The 19,722-nt window shown below is 54.2% G+C and overlaps 1 protein-coding gene across 1 annotated transcript in view; it reads left to right on the top strand.

The window, feature by feature from the left end:
* Positions 1-19,722, top strand: part of NRG2 (neuregulin 2) — a gene marked incomplete at both ends in the record, with an annotated part of 193,365 nt that overhangs the window by 157,526 nt on the left and 16,117 nt on the right. The window contains 3 exons of the mRNA XM_010850611.1: positions 2,830-2,948; positions 10,322-10,442; positions 16,499-16,575. Coding sequence (XP_010848913.1) covers positions 2,830-2,948; positions 10,322-10,442; positions 16,499-16,575 — 317 coding nt within the window. The remainder of the gene's footprint in view (positions 1-2,829; positions 2,949-10,321; positions 10,443-16,498; positions 16,576-19,722) is intronic.

Genomic DNA, 19,722 nt, shown 5'->3' with positions numbered 1-19,722 from the left:
AAGGGGACAGAGGGCCTGCCAGGGAGGTGGGAGGGGGCCCTGAGCACCTGGGGCTTCTCAGGGAGCTAGGAGAATGTGGTGGCCCCGCTCCTCAGCTGCAGAGCCCCGCCCTTCAGCTCTGACCCCAGAACCTTTTGTGCCAGGCTGGGGCCACCTTCCTGGAACTGGGGCGATCATCACACAGCTGGTAAACCAAGATGCCTGCACTCAGCAAACCTGGGGCCCTGGTTTCTGTCCCCTAGCCTCTTTCTAATTCCTCAAAGGGGAGGGGCTCTCCCTGCACCCCGGCCTTTTCACAGACCTCACACTCCTCCATGCAGGAAGCCCTTCCTTCTGGTTTTAGCTTCCATCCTTCCAGGTAACTGTGAGCCTGGCTCCATCTTATTCTCCTGCATTTGAGGTGGTGTAAGGTACGCTTCTTTGAATTCACTGTGAGTGGGTGACAAGGAGGGTCCATCTCTGTGTCCCCTATACCTTCTTTTTTTTTTTTACATCAAGGCAATTTATTAACACAATAATCTGAGGAGTCCTATTCACAGATGGTGAACCCGCTTCCTGTGGGTGCTATTGGAGGGGGTGAGGGTGACTTGCTCAGTTGGCCCAATTTTCATCCCTGGGGCAAGGGTTCTGAAGGCTTGTCCTGTTTCCTCCTGTGACCTGGAATTTGATGTGAAGGGCAGTGATGCCCAGCTCCTTGCATCTCTAGACTACATTCGGGGCAGCCAACATGGCAGCCTATGGAAAGAGCTCACCTCGGTCAGCCTTCATCTTCCTCCCCTCAGTTACACAGCAGATGGCTTCCTGGCCAGAAAGATCCGTGATGTGGACAGAAGTATCACTGAAGGGTGCAAAGATGTGGCACACCAAACATGTTTTCTCCTTCAGCCACCTGAGGGCCGAGGCTGATGACCTGTTTTTCCTTCTTTTCTTTCTTCCTGCGAGGTGCCATTTCTGCACGTCTTCTCCCCTATGCCTCCTTGACCCTGAGACCCCCAGGTGAGCCCCTGCCCTGCTTGTCTAGTGTTAAGGAAGAGCTGGTGGCCAGGAAGCTGGAGAAGCCTGGTCCTGGGGCAGCTGGGCTCCCTGGCATCTAATTAGGCAGGAGCCAGAGAGGAGATGCTGGCGTAGCCACAGGGGCCTCCAGGGGTCTGTTTAATGAAGAGAAGAAACTCAGATTGACAGAAGAGGGTTGTAAGCAAACACAGGCCAAGGAGACAGAGACCGGCATGAGCCGGGAGGGGTGGAAGGGAGTCGGGCAGCTGTCACCGTATCATCGGTATGGATATCATCACAGAAATGAGGCCTTTTGACTAGACAGGCTCGTGGAGGCTGGTTTGGGGGATCCCAGAGTTAGGAGATCTGGGAAGAGCCCAGCATCAGGGGCTGAGGAGGAGCTCAAGAGACTGGTCCCCAAAGCACAGCGCAGGGAGAGATATGGGTCATTTTGCCGTCTTCCTCCATCCCTGGCGCAGCCTCTCTGCTCACTGCCCTCCTTCCCCATGAGCTTCATGGCTCTGTTTCTCCAGCCCTGGATTCAGGGCCATTATAGCTCTGCTACCCTGGCTCCCATTCCACCACTCCCTAGCCCACTAGGCATGTTCTGGGAATCTGATTTTTTTAAACTCAGGACTAAAAGGAGGAAGTTACATCATGTTAAGAAATTTTCATGCTACTTCTTGTTCCCCCCTGGGGTCCCCTGGGGTTTTATCCAGAGCTTAGACTGGCCCCAAAGAGCACTAGGGCAGAGGGAGGGGTGAGAGGTATGAACAGATCCTGCAGAGCCCAGGCTCCTGCGGGCAAGTGCAGGGAAGCCGACGGAAGGAAGGTTTGGCATGGTCTTCAGAAAGAAGAGGACAGGCCAGGCCAGGTGCCCTGGAGTCACACACAGCACTGGAATCCCTGCCCAGGCCTGGCCCCACGGCTCTGGGCATGCAAGGCTGGGTGTGAAGCCCTCCACAGAGGTGTTAGCCTAAGCATCAAGCTCCAGGAGACAGCCCATGAGCTGCCTGGGGCTCATGTCCTCACCAGCTCTAGCTCCTCATTCACCTCGGCCTTTGCTTTGTTGGCAGGCATTCTTAGACAAGTCCAGAAACCCCTCGAGGACTCAGTTTTCCCATCAGTCCTGCCTGGTCCTCCTCCAGATTAGCCATGAGAGTCAAGTCAGGCTTTGAAGATAAGATTTTTTTGTTCCCTGAGATATGCAAGCCCCCAGCACACAGAGGGCACTCAATAAACATCTGTTGAGTAAATGAAGGGAAACTTTTTGAAGAGGCCACAGAGTGCCCCTTAGTGGCAGGGCTAATATCAAGGCAGGGAAGAGCCACAGGTGAGGACTGGGAGGCTGGTGCAGTTGCCATGGAAACCTGATAGCTCATTGGCCTTCCTGGGTTCCTGGGACAGGCCTTATCTATCCAGAGTGGTGGGGCTGCTGCTTCTAAGGGAAGGCTGAGGTGGCTGTGAGATAGTGGCTGCTCTGCTGGAAGGGGGTGGGGGAGACACGGTGGGCTTGGGAGAAGGGCGCTAAAGTCCTTGTGACTCCCAAAGGATGCCAGTTTCCTGCCCTGGAAAAGCGGTTACAAAGAAGGTCCACTTCTGGAAAAGGGATGGATGTGAGGATCCATAGACTTAGAACTTGTGTTTCTCCTGAGCGTGCAGGTCTCCCTCCAGCTCCGGACTCTGTGCATTCCACCCAGACCCCAGCACTGGCTGGTCTGCAGAAGTCTACTTCCCATCCACCTGCGCAGACACTGTGACCATGCAGGGAGAGGTGACCGCTGGGTGACAGCTGGGGAGCTCATGCTAACCCCCTCTTATCCCCTCCCTAACCAGAAAGAACTCACGACTCCAGTTCAACAAGGTGAAGTTGGAGGACGCTGGGGAGTACGTCTGTGAGGCTGAGAACATCCTCGGGAAGGACACTGTCAGGGGCCGGCTCTTTGTCAACAGCGGTAGGTGGTCCCCCAACCAAGGGAAGGGTCCTAGAGGGGTCCTATGGGGGGAGCCTGTCACCCTGCCCGCAGCCCTGGAGAAGAGGCCCACACATGATTCATCTTGCACTTGACTCCCCTCCCTCCCGCTGCTGCCATATCAAGGCCCGAGATCTGAGCCGATTCAGGGAAACGCAGTCGAAGCATAAATGTTTAGCTTTGTTATCTGGACCTGGAAGAGCCGCCAGCTCTCATTTTAAATACCCTGAAAACTAAATATTTTGAAATCAAGAGGTAGGGGGTGGGAGAAGGATATTTTTAGAAGGCAATTATGGGAGGCTGGGCTGCCAGGAGTGGGGCTCCAGAGAGAGGCAGACCCAGGGTGTGTGTGAGCCGCCTGCCCACGGCTTTGCTGGGTGCCCGAGTGGAGGCAGCCCGCTCTGCGGGGCCACAGTGGGGAGGCCTGAGTGCCCTGGACCCCTGGGGGCAGCCTCTGCTCAGGGGTGGCCGGCCCCTCTCCCACTGGTCATCCCCTCCCTGGGAAATGTACAAGGTCAGGAGCCCATGGCACCCTTAGCTGCCTCTTGCCACAGAGGCAGCCCCCCTGCTGGGCCATCCTCTGGTTGTTGCCCTTGACTGGGAAGTCACCACGCCTATCTGTCCTTAGGTCGTGCCCCCTCTACTCTCACCCCTCCTCTGAGCCCCACAGCTCTCATTCCTCCTCCTGACACCCGGCCTGTAGGTACCACTTGTTACCTGGTTGCTGGGTTTGCTTCCAGTCCTGCCCGTCACAGAGTCCAATCCTCCATCTGTGTGCATCACCTGTGTTTCCACCACACAGCCTTCTGGTACTCCCCACACCCGGTACAGTCTAACAACAACCCTGGCCTTGCACCTTCAGAGGAGAACCTGGCTCAGACCCGGTCTGCCCTGTGTTCTGAGGGATCCCCCTCTCTTGCCAGCCTCTCTGCTCCTCCACTTGCCAGTGGATCTCATAGATCTGAGTCTTCAAGTCCCTGTCAGTCTTCTTTCTGGATGTCTCGCTCACATCTTTTCTTTTCATTCCAAACCCACCTCGAGGGCACCTCTGGCCCAGGTTTCAGCCCTGCTCACCTGGGCCAGAGCAATGGCCCCTGAAGGCGCTTTAACTCCATCATGCCCCCACCCTTGGAGCTACAGAACAAGAACTTGGCCCCACAGCCCAGCTTACACAAATCTGACCCAAATGGTCTCTCCATATTCCCTCTGGAGCCCTGACTCAACCCCATGGTGTAGTTCATGGATTAGGAGATTGAAGCTGAGAGAGGTTACATATTCTGCCCAGAGTCAAGCAGGTAGACCTACATGATGTGAAAGATGTTGGCAAACACAGAGCCCCCCATGCTTCATGGGGCCATGTCTAGCCTGTTTACCCCTCCAGCCCTGGGGCCCACCATAGCACCAGGCTTGGGTCAGCACCTGGTAAACACAGAAGGACCACAGACCTGCTTCAGGGCCTCTCCTGACTCCCCGCGGCCCAGCCTGGGCATGATGGCAGTGGGGGCACCAGCGCCCTCCTGCCACTCCCAGCCTGTCTCAAGCCTGGGAAAGTGGACCACGCTGGGGCCTGGCATCATCCCCTGCAGCCAGAGTGGGCAGGCATTCTCAGATTCACTGGGGATTTGAGGTTTCCTGTTTTACATTTTAAGACTTTCTTGGTTAGAACTGATAAGAACCCAACATGAAACTATGTTGAGGAATTTATTGGTTTTTAAAACTGAAAAGTCCAGAGGTAGGACTGACCTTAGACCCAACAGAGTCCTGGACCTCAGAGCAGGGGTCGGGGTGCTCCCTCCCACAATGTGTTGGCCTCTTTTTCTCCTCCTGTAAAATGGGCTTCCCCCATGTTTAGGGAAAGGATTGAGAAGAGGAGGCCATGGCCTCAGACAGCTCCAGGTTTACATCATCGCAGCACCACCCAGGGAAAAGAGATAGCTTGGTCTGTCTGTCTCCATTTACGTTGTCACAGGGATGGATTCTTGTTCTGTGCCCCACTCGGCCCAGTCATGCACTCGGGGGGTGCGATGCCATCCTGGCAGGCCCACGTGTGTGTGCAAAGGGGTCCTGAGGGGCAGAGTCCCATGAGTGACATCCCTGCTAGAACTATATCGGAGGTGGGGTGTGGGGTGTGGAGGAAGAAGAAAGGCTGCCATGCCATGAAGGAAACCGCAGTAATGTCCTCTCTCCTGCACAGGGCTTGGGGCCTCGGGCGGGGTTCTGTTGTAAGATCCTTCAGATAAGATGCAGCCCCACCCCGCCTGTGGGCTTCTGTGAGCCCCCAGTAGCCTGGGTTCTGGTCAGTCAAGGATCAGACAGTGGAGCTTTGGGCTGGGCCCTTAGGGCTCTGTGCCTCTTATCCCTCCAGCAGGCAGGACGGTGGGGCAGCTGAGCTATGGACAGAGTCCCGAGTTTTGGTCTCATTCCAGTTCTGTCGTACAACCTTGAGTGAGTCGCTTCACCTCCCGAGTCTTCAGTTTTCCCATCTGAGTTTGAGCCAGGTGATCTCTAAGCCCCTTCTCCCTAAAACTCTGGGATTCTCAGGGCTTTTTGTGTTGAGGCTGACATCCTGTGCACCTAGCCACCGCCACCACCACACATGTACACCCTCATACCACGTCTCTTCAGCTGCCCTTCAGTCCAGGCAGGCAAGAGGCTACCCTTCATGTGGGGAGGTGGACAGAGCCACTGGAGGGGGCCAGGAGGTCCTGTGGGGAACGTTAACCCGGGTAGAGATGCTCAGCTCTTGTTTACCCGTGGAGCCCGGAAGACTTGCAGCAGCCCCACCCTGAGGAGGGGGTGGAGGGCGGGTAGCGGGCAACTGTGCCTGCCCACCTCTGACTCATTCCAGGGTTGACTGGGCCCGCCTGGGCCCCAGGGAAGCCAGGACTACAGGGGTGGGGCCACCAGAAGAGGGCATGGGAAGGCCGTCAGGGAGCAGCGGCTGCTCAAGGGGTATTGACACAGCCTTGAAAGATGAGAAGTTTTGTACATGGCAAGGGATAGGAGGGCAGCAGTTACAGTAGCTGGCGGTGGGGAAAAGATCTCCACAGCATGAGCTCCCTCCTGGCCCTTGCCTCCTCAGGACCCCAGTAACTCACTGACCCCAAGACACTGAGCCCTAATAGAGATCTCCTGGGTTTACCTTCCCGGTGTTTTCTTTAAATCCCCCCAGCCCCTGGCAACCAGAATTTACTTTCTGTTTCTGTGGATTCACCTATTCTGGACATTTCACAGAAATATGTGAAATCATAGAATACGTGGCCTTTCAAGACTGGCTTTTCCACTTAAAATAATGTTTTCAAGGTTCATCCATGTTGTAGCATGTATCAGTGCTTCTTTCATTTTCATGGCTGAATCAGATTCCATTGCATTTTGTTTATATATGCATTTATATATGCATTATATACGCATTATATATACATCAACTGGGGTTGTTGTGTCATTCTAGTCGTTTCCACATTTGGGCTGTTAGGAACAATGCTGCTATAACATTTGTGTCCAAGTTTTTGTGTGAACTTATATTTCAGTTCTCTTGGGTATATGCCTAGGAGTTGACTTGCTTGGTCATATGGTAACTATGTTTAATTTTTTGAGGGACTACCAGCTGTGTTTCAAAGTGGCTACACCATTTAGCATTTCCACCACCAAAGTAGGGGGGTTCCCATTTCCCCACATCTTCACCACCACTTGTTATTATCCATCCTTTTTTAGTACAGCCATCTGAGGGGGTGTGAAGTGGTACCTCTGTGGTTTTTATTTTCATTTCCTTAATGATTTTTCATGAGTATTTGTATTTTCTAAGAGACAATGCTTGAATTAATGCTTTAATGCTGATATCAGCAGCAGCCAAGGAGACCAGACTAGACCCTGGGATGGTAGTGGAATGTACCTTTCTCTAAAGAATCAGATGTCTTTAATTGCTTGGTAGAGATATTTGTCAGTATTTGTTAAGCAGCTATTACATGCCAAGTGCTGTGCTAGACCCTGGAGTTCATTCACCAGTGAAGCAGACAGCCTCTGCCCAGATGGAGCTTACCTTCTGTTGGAGGTAACTCAGTTACCTCAGGTACCTCAGAGGTAACTCAGTTGGTAAAGAATCCACCTGCAGTGCAGGAGACCCTGGTGATTCCTGGGTCAGGAAGATCTGCTGGAGAAGGGATAGGTTACCCACTCCAGTATTCTTGGGCTTCCCTTTTGGCTCAGCTGGTAAAGAATCCGCCTGCTATGCAGAAGACCTGGATTCGGTCCCTGGGATGGGAAGATCCCCTGGAAAAGGGATGGGATGGGAATCCACTACAGTATTCTGGCCTGGAGAATTCCATGGACTATATAGGCCATGGGGTTACAAAGAGTCAGACACGACTGAGCGACTTTCACTTTCAGGCTTTAGACAGCTAGTAATTGCACAACTAGTCTTTTAATTGTTAGAATAAATACTATAAGTTTAAGTTACAAAACTAAGAAAAAGAGTAAGGGAGGAGACCTGAGCAGCTTCTCTGAGACACTGATATTTTGAAAGTCCTGGACCAGGAGTCACTTGGCCTCTTAGAGGAGCTGAACGAAGCCAGTGGAGTCTGAATATACTGCAAGACGGGGACAAGACAAGAAGCGGGACAGGTGGTGAGGCCCAGATTAGACTTGGGGAGGGCTGAGTACAAAACCATTGGAGGGTTTTGATACTGGAAGTAACTGATCAATTTACATATTTTAAAGACCTCTCTGGCAGCAGCTACAAAGCAGAAAGATTAGAGATGAAGGCAAGAGTGAGGACAGGAAGACCTATGAGGAGGAGACTGTGGCCATCCAAGAAAGAGACCACAGAGACCTGAGGGGTGGAAGGGAGGCAGTAGTAAGACGTGGCAGAGCCCCAGGAGGTATGGAGGCAGGCCTCAGCAAGAGACAGCTGGGGGACCAAAAATCAGAGACTCCCTCCAAGCCTTTGGTTCATGCTATTTAGTCACAGAGGTGAGCAAGGGTAGAGGAGCAAATGGCAGGGCACAGGAATGGGAGCTGCGTTTGGGGTAGCCTAGCACCATCCCCAGGGTGGTGTCTAAAGAGCGGCCAGATTCTCTCACTTCGAGGTCATTGGTCATCTTCACCTCCCCAAACATGGGAGAACACAGTGAAGAAATATGAAGGGAGTGTGAGACATTGCCCTCGGAGCCCAAGTATGCTGGAAGAGCATGACTGCACATCTTCCGTGTGGAAATCTTCCTGGCATGAACCTCCACCACCAACACAGTTGGTGACTTGGGAGGCCCCTGCCGTTATAGGGCTGGCCTCCAGGTACTACTTTCTGAGGTGCAAAGGCCTTTCCCCTGCACCTTCTTCAACCAGCTCCCCCACTGCCCTCCCTTTTTGCCTTTCCAGGGCCCCAGCCTAGTCCCCACTGTGACACAGTTCCGGAAGCCCCAAGCCATAGATCCCAGCCAGGGCCCCGTCTTCCTTCTTTCAGGAGTCACCCACTGCCTTCCAAGTCCTGGGTGTGTGCAGACGTGCATAGGGGCAGACCCAAGTGTACGGCTGTGGTCCCACCACCATGTGCGCTCTTGCCCAGCATCAAGCAGGTTCTGCCACCCCTGACCGCAGAGGGCATCAAGATGGCCTGAGGTTTCCCTGGCTTGGGCAGGACCCTGTAAAGGACCTGGGCCTGTGGTCCACATCGTGTTTGCATCCATCTGTCAAGCCTTGGTGCTGACATGTTCTTCCAGGATGGACCAGGTGCCTGGTGAGAATGTGCAGCCAGATATTAGGAGCCCTGAGGCTTTGTTACAACACACCCTGGACTCTGGAAGGCTCTTCTCTGCTCTCTTTCCTCATTCTTCCCTTGGCAATGCAATCAAAGGGCAGGACAACCTTTAGGGTCCTCCCAGCAATGAGATTTTACAGCTCACAGGCGTGGTCATCTCAGCTGTTTCTCTTCTCTGTCCCTTTCTCTATTCCCTGGGTCTCACTGACCCAGAAGCATGTGGGTCCCAGACGGGTGTGGGGTTGTACAGAGGTGGGAGACGTCAGCAGGGGTGGGGCTCAAGAATGCCAGACCAGCAGCAGGCACGGTGTGCTGGGAAGGTGGGAGTTGGCCCTGCCCGCTGGGTTTTATCAGCGAACTCCTCAGACATATACAGAGGCAGGCCTGTGTATACACTCCCGTTCCCGCGCTCCATCTGTCTCTCGACACGTCTAAACACTCAGGGCGCCAAGTGCTTGCCTCCTCCTCCTCCTCTTGTCCCCCCACTTACTGCGGGGGATGGTGGAGACTCAGTACCCCTGAGGAGACAGAACTGGCCAAGGTAGGATGGGCCACCTGTCAGGAGGCTGCTGCTGGGCGGGCAGGAGAGGCCCTCCCAGCCCCAGAGACTGTGGGGGGAGCAGGAATCCATTGATGGCCAGTATGGATACACAGTCTGAGGGGTTAGCTAGCAGATAAAGACTGAAATTGGGGGCAAGAATTTCCACTTGAAACCAGGGTTCTGGGTACCATCCCACTGAGGAGCCCAGCTTTTGGGATTTTCATTTATCAGATAAATCTGATCCATCAGAGATGTGCAGTCTGGGTTAGCAGCTTTGAACCCAGGCTTGTTCTCACCTAGTTTCCACATCCCAGCTGTCCCCTAGCCCTATTCCCAACGACCTAAAGCCCTGATTTATAGCCCAGGCTATCCAAGGCCTGGGGGCTCCCCCAGGGGGCAGAAGTGGGGGAGCTGCCTGGCAAGAGTGTACATGAAGGCCCTGGATGCTTCTAGAGATATAGTGGCCTTTGTAGCATTTCTGGGAGGCTTGTCCCCACCCTGGGACAAAGGAAGAAGAGAGGGGAGCTAGGGATCTCCTCACATCTCCCAAGATCTTAGAAAATTAGTGTCCAAAAAGGTGCCACTCTCTGCAAAGCCCAGTTTCCTCCATTCACATCCTGGTCCATGAGAGCCCCAGTGGTACAGATGGATGCACCTGTCTCCTCTCTGCACCCTGTGACTTGCCCCCCACATAAGACATGGCGCCTCATCCCACCTGCAGGGGCGCCCCCAGAAAGGCAGGCAGGCAAGGAAGCAGTGGAGGTGGACCCTATTTCAGAAAAGAGTCGTTTCTGCCAGCCTCTCCTCCCCTTCAAAAAAGAAAATCTTCCCAGCCTTTGGAGGTTTGCCCGGAGCGTGAGTGCACTGTGGTGCTGGATAGATGATCAGAGCTAACAGTGGCCTCCCCTTGGCCTTGTTTGGTGACTTGAAGGAGACTCCCAGCCATTCCTAAAGTCTCCAGTCATCCAGCTCTGAGATGGGCCACGAAGGACCATGAAGAAGGTGATTCCTGGGGCCCAGCAGTGGTCTCCGTGGGTCACCAGCACATGTCTCTCATACCTCCAGTGAGCACCACTCTATCATCCTGGTCGGGGCACGCTCGGAAGTGCAACGAGACAGCCAAGTCCTACTGTGTCAACGGAGGTGTCTGCTACTACATCGAGGGCATCAATCAGCTCTCCTGCAAGTAAGTGACCAGTGGAGGTGGGCGTGGGGGCAGGAGCAGGGGGAGAGAGGCCGGGGCGGAAGTGGAGGGCTCTAGGAAAAAGTGGGCTTCAAGCCACTGATAAGGGGTCTCCAAGGCGGGTATAGTCAGGGAGGTTTGCCCCACTTCCTAGCCCTTTCCTGGAATACAGGGAGATGTAAGCTCCAAAGGGCTCAGGGCTTCTGCAGTCCCAGTATACCAGGCCCCTACCCACCCAATTTTCCAGTGTCCCCGCTTTCACCTACACCTTCTAGGGAGATGGAGAGACCAGTCTCTGCCCTGGGCAGTGGGCACTGGATTCTCTCTCTCTCTCTTTTTTCCCTTCCCATCTCTCAGCAACTTTCCAAACTTTATTCTGATGAACACTGCCCAGGTCGCATCTTCCCAGCAGTGAGAAGCCTTTCTTCTCCTGGCAGGGTCAGGCGGGGTACACGTCCCAGAGCCCATGCTAGCTGAGCTCTACTCTGTTCTCCCTGCCAGCAGGAAGCCAGTGCCCAAATACGCCCTGGCTGCTGTCCATGCCACTTAAGTCCCTAGTCCCTCTCTGGGGTGTGAAGGGCCACCAGCAAGGACATCACTTGGGTGTAGCCAAGTGGGCGAGGTCAGGGTTGAGGATAAAGCTCATGTTGGGACTCTGCCTCCCCAAGGGCTGCCTCGTAGGACCTCCCAGGAGCTGAGGACCCCTGCTCCCACCCTTAGCCAGTAGGGCTGGTGGGGAGCACAGTGATCAGGGAGGGCTTGTTGGGGCCCAGCCAGGTCTTCTGGGAGCTGGTGCCTGCTGCCCCTTGACAGATCCTCTGGTGGGCGAGCCAGGAACAGGTAGGAGAGCTTGTGAGGGCAGCACAGGTTCTGGCCTGATCTGAGGAGCAGAGGGTGCTGTGCTTAGTCGCTCAGTCATGTCCGACTCTTTGCGACTGCATGGACTGTAGCCCTCCGGGCTCCTCTATCCGTGAGGATTCTCCAGACAAGAAGAGAGCTGGAGTGGGTTGCCATGCCCTCCTCCAGGGGATCTTTCCAACCCAGGGACTGAACCCAGGTCTCCTGCATTGCAGGCAGATTCTTTACCTTCCGAGCCAGAGGAGCAGAGGGAGGGAGGCCTAGTTAGCAACTCCGGGTTTCAAAGCAGCCTTGGGCTCTAGTGAGGTGCCGAAGCTGCCCCTTTCCCCTGGGCATCTGGGCACAGGCCAGCAGGGCATTGATGAAAATTCAGGGGGAGGCGTTTACCAGCCCCACAGACAAGGTCCAGTTAGTGCTCCCAGCTCTCCTGCCTCTGGCCTCCAGCTCCCTCCTGGTTATGACCTTGGCCAAAGGTGCCCCCACCTCACAGCGTGATAACGGGGGCCACGCCTCCTTCACGCTCTCCCCTCAGTGGACAGCCATGCACTCCCTGGGCTCCAGCTGGCCTCCTCTGCCGGCATTCGTCTTGGTCCACCTTCTACCTGCTGCCATCTGCCTTCCAGCATCCCCCATCCTGGATCTCAAGGGACAGTCCCCAAAGAAACAGCAGGTCCCCTGGGAAGTTCTTGGTCCAGACTCAGCCCCTCATCCTCTCTTTCTGCCTCTAGGACAGTGTCACAGACCCTGGGAACATTCTAGCCTTGAAAATGCTCTGAGCACTTAGGAATAGATCTAAAGAAATGTGTAAGAGTTCTGGAATACCTTACAGAGATGGCCCAGCCCTGGACCCCCTCCTCTTATCCCCTACAACACACACACGCCAGGCCTCTCATCTTCTCTAGCCCCTTGGACCCCCAGACCCTTGAAAGGACCCAGCATTGTCACTGATCAGCCCTGGCTCCTGACAGGAAAGGTTGCAGCCAACCAGGGCAGGTGCTGGGGCTGGGGAGGGCTGTGGAACCCAGGACTGCAGTGCCAGAGCTTAGTGTGGAAAAGAGAACAGCAAGCTATAGGGTTCCTGGGGACCCCTGCCAGCAAGGCTGTAGGACCCTCTGGGTCCCACCCAGCTGAATCTGAGAGGAGCAGAGTGCAGGAGCCTGAGCCATTGTGAAGATGCTGTCCTATCACCCCTCAACCAGGACAGCTGGGGTTCACTGCTTAGAACCTGAGCTCGGTACCCAGAACTGCCACCTCCCCACCTTAACCCCAGCCAGGGCTCTTGGAACCAATTTCCCTGACTCCCTGGACCCCCAGGAGAGGGGAACCACTGGTGGGGATGGCAATCAGGAGGGCAAGTCCTCAGAGCTGTGCTGGAGAAGGGCAGGGGGGAGGGGGGCAGGGCAGAACCCAGAGGCCATTCTGAGGGTGGGTGAGCCGGGAGGGAATGGGGGCAGGCCTTCTGGGGTTCCTGATGACACCCTGAATGGAATGGATGGAATAAAAAGGAGAGAACTTAGGAAACGGAACTCACGTCGTACCATTTGTGCTGTTTGTTTACTTTTTTATTTTGATTTTTTTGCATTTCCGCTTAGCTTGGATAATGAAACTAAACTGGTCAGTTTCATTCCAGTTTCGACAAAAATCAGTTTTCCTTCCTGGTTTTCTGACACTTGTTGTTGTGTATTGGTTCCGAGCCCCGCGGGGAGTGTTGAAAAGCGGGCACACTCCATCCCTCCTGTTTTTCTAGAATTCAGAGCCAAAAGAAACAGTGTCACTGATACTGAATTTTGTTTTAAAAAGGAAAACTTAGGGGGATTTGAAAATGGGGGTCCAAATCACGGTGACTGCCTCCTGTCTGGGCCAGACAGGGGCCTCCGCACTTCCTCTTGCTGCTTTCTCCTCTTCTCTCCGTGTTTTTATAGAGCACGGTTGGTGCGTGACTCTTGGGGACTGGTTCAGGGGATGATGACAGAACAAGACTCTCTTTCCAGCCCTGTGCACATACCAGTGGCATGCCTCCCCTCGCCATCCGCCCATCCCCCCATCCCCCACGCCCGCGTCCAGGTGATCCCTCATCTCACCCCCATCTGCCTGCTCATCCTCTCCACCTCCACCCCCCTGCCCCCCCCCTCATGAGGCCAGAGACGCTTCACTCCCTCCAGTGCCCAGGGCACACCCTCATCCCTCATCCTCCCCTTCCCCTGGGTGAGGGCAGCACACATGGCATTATCCCCAGGCTACCAAAAGGAGAAACTGAGGCCCGGGAGGTGGGGTGGGAACCAGGGAGGCAGAGTCCCAACCTCTCTGCACCCATCCCAGGCGCAGCCCGTGGGCTCTCCTCTCTGCCCCTCTCTCACCCCTGCTCTTCTCCAGCCCTGAGCACAAACCTTCCCGTACTCAAGGATAATGGCGTGGGGCTAAGGGCCAGGAAGCCTGTACCCCATGTCCCTGAAATTCAGGGAGTCGATCCCTGTCTGAGTGGGAACTTACCCACTACCAGCCAGCCATGCCAAGTTCAGCCCCTGCTCCTGGTTGACAGGCTAATGTAGCCTGTTCCCTGTTACCAGGTCCTGGGAGCAGGGTGGCAAGGCTGTTGGCCACCCCCAGAGCCTTCTCCAGGGATGCCCCCAGCCTCCCGGATGTGGCTCATCCTCAACAAATAAGGCTAATGAAAGGAGCCAGGGCACTACCCCATGAGGTGCCCACCTCCCACCGCCTTCTCCTTTGTTCAGCCAGCAGAGAACACACTCCCAGGGCAGGAAGGGTAGGACTACATTGCACAACTACAGAGGGCTTTTCTGTGTTGTAGACAGTGTCCACGGTACCACCTGGAGTTGTGCAACTCTGTGGCCATGAAAAATAGGAGGATACGGTCGGGGTAGTCCAGGCTGGGTATGGGGCCAGGAACACAGGGATGTACCAAATTATCCTCCATGTCCAAGAGCCACAGGAAAGCATCCTGGCTCTCCGCAATGGGAATAAATTCCCCTCTGTCCCCTCCTGCTCCTGCACTCCCCATTCTCTCTCTTACACAGATGTGCACACACACACACACACACACACACACACATATACAGGTTTCCCCTGTCTCCAGAGCCGGGCTAATCTCAGACGTTGGACACAGTCAAGCCTCTCTCTTATTCCTTTAAGGATTCCAAGAGTCATTTTGGCAGCTTCCTGGGTCTATATCTTCCACCCCCAAAGGTGCTTCCACTTTGGGAAAAAATCACTTCTACACCTCTCCTCCCATTCCCAAGTGGAATCAGTTTCTGAGAGTTGAGAAAGGAAAGCTGAGCCTGAAGCAAGCTGAATGGAAAGCCTTAGCCACTGCCTCCATTCTCCTGGGTTGGGATGATTGGGAACGAGGGCAAGGGGGTCAGAAAAGGATGTACTGACAAAGTTGTAGCTTCCTCTTCCAAAGCACCCTGTTCAACAGGATGAAGATGCATCAGCTTCCCTGGTAGGCTCCCCTCCTCCCTTCTCCAGACACCCCCTCCTCTACTACCGCTCTTTGGCCAGACATACCTACATACACACTGCCCTACTACAAGGACCAGCCTCCTGCCTCACCTGAGGGAGATACCCTAAGGCCCACAGAGACTCCAGCTGTCTGCTCATCAACCGCTTCCCATCCTCCAGGCTAGATTGGAGGCCACAGGGTTTTTGTAAGGGACTTTACAGCCAATGGCCATCACCCCCTGTAAGTTCAAGGGGCTACTGATGGTTGGTATACACTAAAATGCTAAGAGGTATATAGTACATTCACCTCTTGGGGAAGTTTACTGATGAACCGTATTGACCTGTTACTAAGGGGACACTGGTGATGGGCTTACCTAATTTCCTAAATTAAAGAGGCAGAAGAGCATAGAGCCATCTTTGAGTAGGGGGCTAGGGGCGGGGGGGGTCAGTCTGGCCCTGTCTGTAAGCTTCCCTTAAGTACCTGGCCTTGCTGGGGTTCAGAAGAGCATACAGGGCTGGGCATGTCTCCCAGAAATCTGCAAGACAGGAAATCACTTGGAGGGAGAAAGGCAGCTAGGGAGCAGAAGGAAGTGGACCTTGGGGGTAAGGACAAGGTCAGGGAGATGGGAGTGGGTGGTTCTATGTAGGAGGCAACCAGGGAGAATGAACTCCCCCCAGAGCCAGGCAGTGACAGAGGAGCAGGTCATGGGGAGAGGGCAGGCGTCCCACGCAGCCAGTTGGCCCCCTGATGTGGAAGAGGCTTTGGGGTCTCCAGGGAGCCCACTTTAGTCCCCCAGCATCACGATTCTGGCCATCCGAGACCAGATGCCCCACACCAACCCTGGGCCCACCAGCTTTGGGATGCTGGTAATTCAGGCTTCTCTCCACCCTCACTTGTCCCCCACTAAGCTTTCCCCATATATACTGCTCCAGAGAAGCCTTCCCCAAACTGCATGTTCACAATGATTCCTCAGAAAAATGACTTCCAAGGTCAGATAAGTTTTGAACAAACTGGAAAGTTCAGCTCTTTCCTCCTAAAAAATTCCTTACGGCCTTTCATATACTAACGTGCACCGCAATTCTACCAGGAAACCAGGCAATGGATTTCCTCAACTTGTTTGGCCACAGAACCCCTCTTCGAGAGAACAGATGAGACATCTCCAAGGCCCCTTTTGTTGTGGGCACACAGTCTAGGAACAGCATTCCCATTCTCCTTTGAGCTTTCTGGAGGCTGCTGCATGGATGAGAAATCCCACCCAGGGCCCTGGCGAGAACCCTTTGGTAGGGCCTGGAAGGAATGGCTCCCCAGAACTTGGTATTCCAGAAAGCTCCCAGCCTCCCAACCCTCCCCACCCGACACCCCACCTGCTGACTGTCTGGCACCAAGGGGCTACAAGTCTGGCTTCATGGGGCCCCAGGCATGAGACTTCAGAAGGGAAGTCTCAAGGACCATTAGGACCTTTAGGCAGTAAGTTCCCAATTTCCCCCACCCAGCTTCCCCAAACCATCTTTTCCCTACCCCCACCCCTGCTTCCCCACCACCTGGAGCTGCATCTATTAGAAAGATTTTGAAGGAGACTTCTGAGCCCTCCACCCAGCCCCGACTCCAGCCCCTCCAGCAACGAGTGTGCCCCAGCGCTCGACTTGGTTTTCTCATTCATCACTGTGCACTTTGATTTCTAACCTAAGCCTCGCGGATGATGCCAGTTTGTTCTGTGATTTTTCCCCTTTTCCTTCTCCAGATGTCCAAACGGATTCTTCGGACAGAGATGTTTGGAGAAACTGCCTTTGCGATTGTACATGCCAGATCCTAAGCAAAGTATGTTTGAAGATACAAACACAAGTCCCTGCTCCTTAGAAAGCTTCTGGGTGCAGTCCCCCCCACTCCCCCCCATTGTAGGACATAGGGCCAGGGGTGCTGGTTGTTTTGATCTTTGGCTGTTTTTGGTTTCCTTTTTGTATTTTTGGTTTGTTAGTTCTTTTGTTTTGCTTTTTCATTTTTGGCCTAATCCTTGGGTTTAAAGTTCAGGGCTGCAGGTAAGGGGCAGAGTGGTGAGGCCGGTACAAATGGTTAACAGTGGCAAGGAACCCAACTGGCATTGGCAGGAGCCTGTGCCGGGGTGTTGCAATGCCTGTGTCTTGCTATCCTGGCTCTCTCTTTCTGGTTTTCTTTCTTTTGGTAGGTGTCCTGTGGGATACACCGGGGACAGGTGTCAGCAGTTCGCAATGGTCAACTTCTCCAGTATGTCTCTTTCTTCTATTTCTTTCCTTCCCTGCTAACTGACAGTTCTTCCCCACCCCCACCCCCCACCCCGTGGGAAGGATGGGGGCCTTGCTTTCAGAGACTGGGGGAGGGGAATGCGGGGGTGTCCTCTCAGTCCTCATCAGACACCTGTGCGTCTTACCGAACCAAACTTGGGTCTGCTTGCCCAACATGCAGCAAAGCTAACCTACCAAACCAGGTTGAGGGGAAAGAAAGAATAGCGCCTGTTGCAAGGGCGACAAGCAGAGGACTCCAGGGAAGGGATTTGAAAGACTGTGGGCGGATGGGGTCATGAGGTATGTGTTCAGCTCGTGCTCAGTCTCTGACTGGCTGGTGGCAAGGGAACAGGGTGATGCTTCAGGAATCTCAGTCATCAACCTTCTGGCTCCACTCAGCCTGGGCCTGCGTAGGGGTGGTCATCACCTGCTGGGGGTTTTAGTATCTGAAAAACAACTCAAGGATATACCAGAGGTCCCAGACTTTGTTTTATGGCTAAACTCGTATTATTTTGTCTTGTTTGATTGTTTTCCTTGGTTTCTGCACTTTCTCACTTCTCTGATTAAATGTGCTCTTTGGAACTCGATGAGAAAGCCCTAGGAGGCTAAAGCCTTTCTACAAACAAGAGGCAGGGGTGACTGGGGAGTCATTCCTGGGGAAGGACCTACAGGGCCCTGCTCAGTTTCATGCAGAGGAGACTGATACAGCGCCTGCCTCCTCTGCTTGGGCACAGTCACACTGGATTCTCTTTGCAGCTGGGCAGAGCCAGGCTCAGGTCTCTTCCTCACCAGGGGTCAGGCAGCCTGGCCAGGATGGGAAGAAGCATTTGCAGAGCCCTCACCTGCCTCTGAGAGCCTGTTTGAAGATGTCAGGCTGTTGGGGGGCTGTGGGGCTCAGGGCTAGGCAGTGAGTGTGTGCCTGTGTGTTTGAGAGAGAAACAAGTTCTCAGAAAGCCTGCCTTTGGATCTGGGATCTGGCCAGAGTTTGTTTTGGTTTGATTTGGGGAGATGGGGAGAATTGGAAAGGAGGATTGAGGGAATACAGGCCCCAGGGCAGGGGTTTCCATGGAGACTAGAGACATCTATGTGGCTAAATGTTGGTGGAGGAGGAGGTTATTATTTGTTGCTCAACATGGACTTCCCTAGTGGCTCAGCAGTAAAGAATCCACCTGTAATGCAGGAGCCTTGGGTTCGATCCCTGGGTCGGGAAGATCCACTGGAGAAGGAAATAGCAACCCACTCCAGTATTCTTGCCTGGGAAATTTCAAGGACAGAGGAGCCTGGCGGGCTACAGTCCATGGGGTCGCAAAGAGCTGGACATGACGTAGCAACTAAACAACAAAGATTGTTAAAACACAGAGGGAATAAGAAACAGAGGGGTAACTGGCGACTCTCTCCAGGTCATCTCTGGTCTGAGTCCCCATCCAGGACTTCATTCCCTTCCTCTCTTCCGCTTCTGAAAGTGGAACTTTCTGGTTTGCAGTGTGTTGAGACTAGTGTGAGCCCTGGAGCTGGGGGATGAGGCCATGACTGTGGCGGGTTTTATCTGGGGCTGGGAGCAGTTCCTCCGAGCACTGTCAAGTGGCGGTGGAGCAGAGCAGAAAGCCACAGACTGGCCGTGGACTCCATCTGGGGCCCAATGGTCCATGGCCCCCATCCTCCAGAGCACCCTAGGCCCCTGATCAACCTACCACCCACCTCCTCCTCTCCAGGGAGGACAGATGGATCCCCTGAGGAATTCGAACTGGATTGATGGTGCCTGGCATGAAGGGGCTGAGGGCAGGACCCAGCGGGTCGCTTAGGCAGCCCTTGGAAAAAAGAGATTTGGGGCTCAGGATAGAGAAAGGAGCCTCCCCACCCTTCTCAGACCGTAGCGTGAAAGGCTAGATGTTCCCCCTGACAGGAACCTGGAAGCCAAGATTTGAAGAGGAGATTGGAGGCGCCAGGGAGGTGGGGGCTGGTCAGCCCAGATGATCAACTATCTTAATAGAGTGTTGGGAGCAGCTCTCTCCCCAGTCCCCTCCCATTCAAGGCCAGGGAGGAAGGCCGTGGGGATAGGAACTGAACCTGTAGGCATGCGGCCCAACAGAATTCTCCTGAGCCCAGGCTCCAGGACCAACTGCAGAGTCAGATCAGCCCTATTGGAGGACTGCAAGTCAGGAGGGTAGAGCAGCCAGTCAGGGCTGACGACCAGGAGAGAGACAGTGGAGGGCCTTTTCCTTCTCCCCCTTCGGCCCAGAGCCTCCCTAGCTTACGGGACTGTTCTGGACAGGGAGTCCCAGTGCATCCTGAATCAGAGCAGTGGAGCCTCCAGAACTCGGCCGCCGTCCAAGCTTTCCTGCCAGCTGGGCGTCTTCAGCTTTCAGCTCAGATCTCCCGGGAGGGTCAGCCGGGCTCCAGGAGCCCAGGAAAGACTCTGGAAATGCAGCCTTTCTGCCTAGTGTTATTGAGATTCTTGCTGGCACCTTTTGGTAAAGGATTTATAGTCTTCAAGCACTTCGCCCGGAGTACTTCATGCACTGCTCTATCAGATAATTATTGAGAAGGGAGTGTAAAATGCTAACTTAAGTGTTCAGGCTTGGATTCAGAGGGACCTGAATAATATTGCCAGCAGCTAAGCTTACTGTTCTGGGGGCCTCGTTTAACCTCTCTGATTTTCTCATCTGTAAAATGGGGATAATGGCATCTATGCCCTTAGGCTTGCTGT

This window comes from Bison bison, unplaced genomic scaffold, assembly GCF_000754665.1.
Source record: "Bison bison bison isolate TAMUID 2011002044 unplaced genomic scaffold, Bison_UMD1.0 scf7180017864291, whole genome shotgun sequence".
NCBI lineage: Eukaryota > Metazoa > Chordata > Mammalia > Artiodactyla > Bovidae > Bison > Bison bison.
Note: the sequence above shows the minus strand (reverse complement) of the source record. Positions and strands in the feature narration are given on the sequence as shown.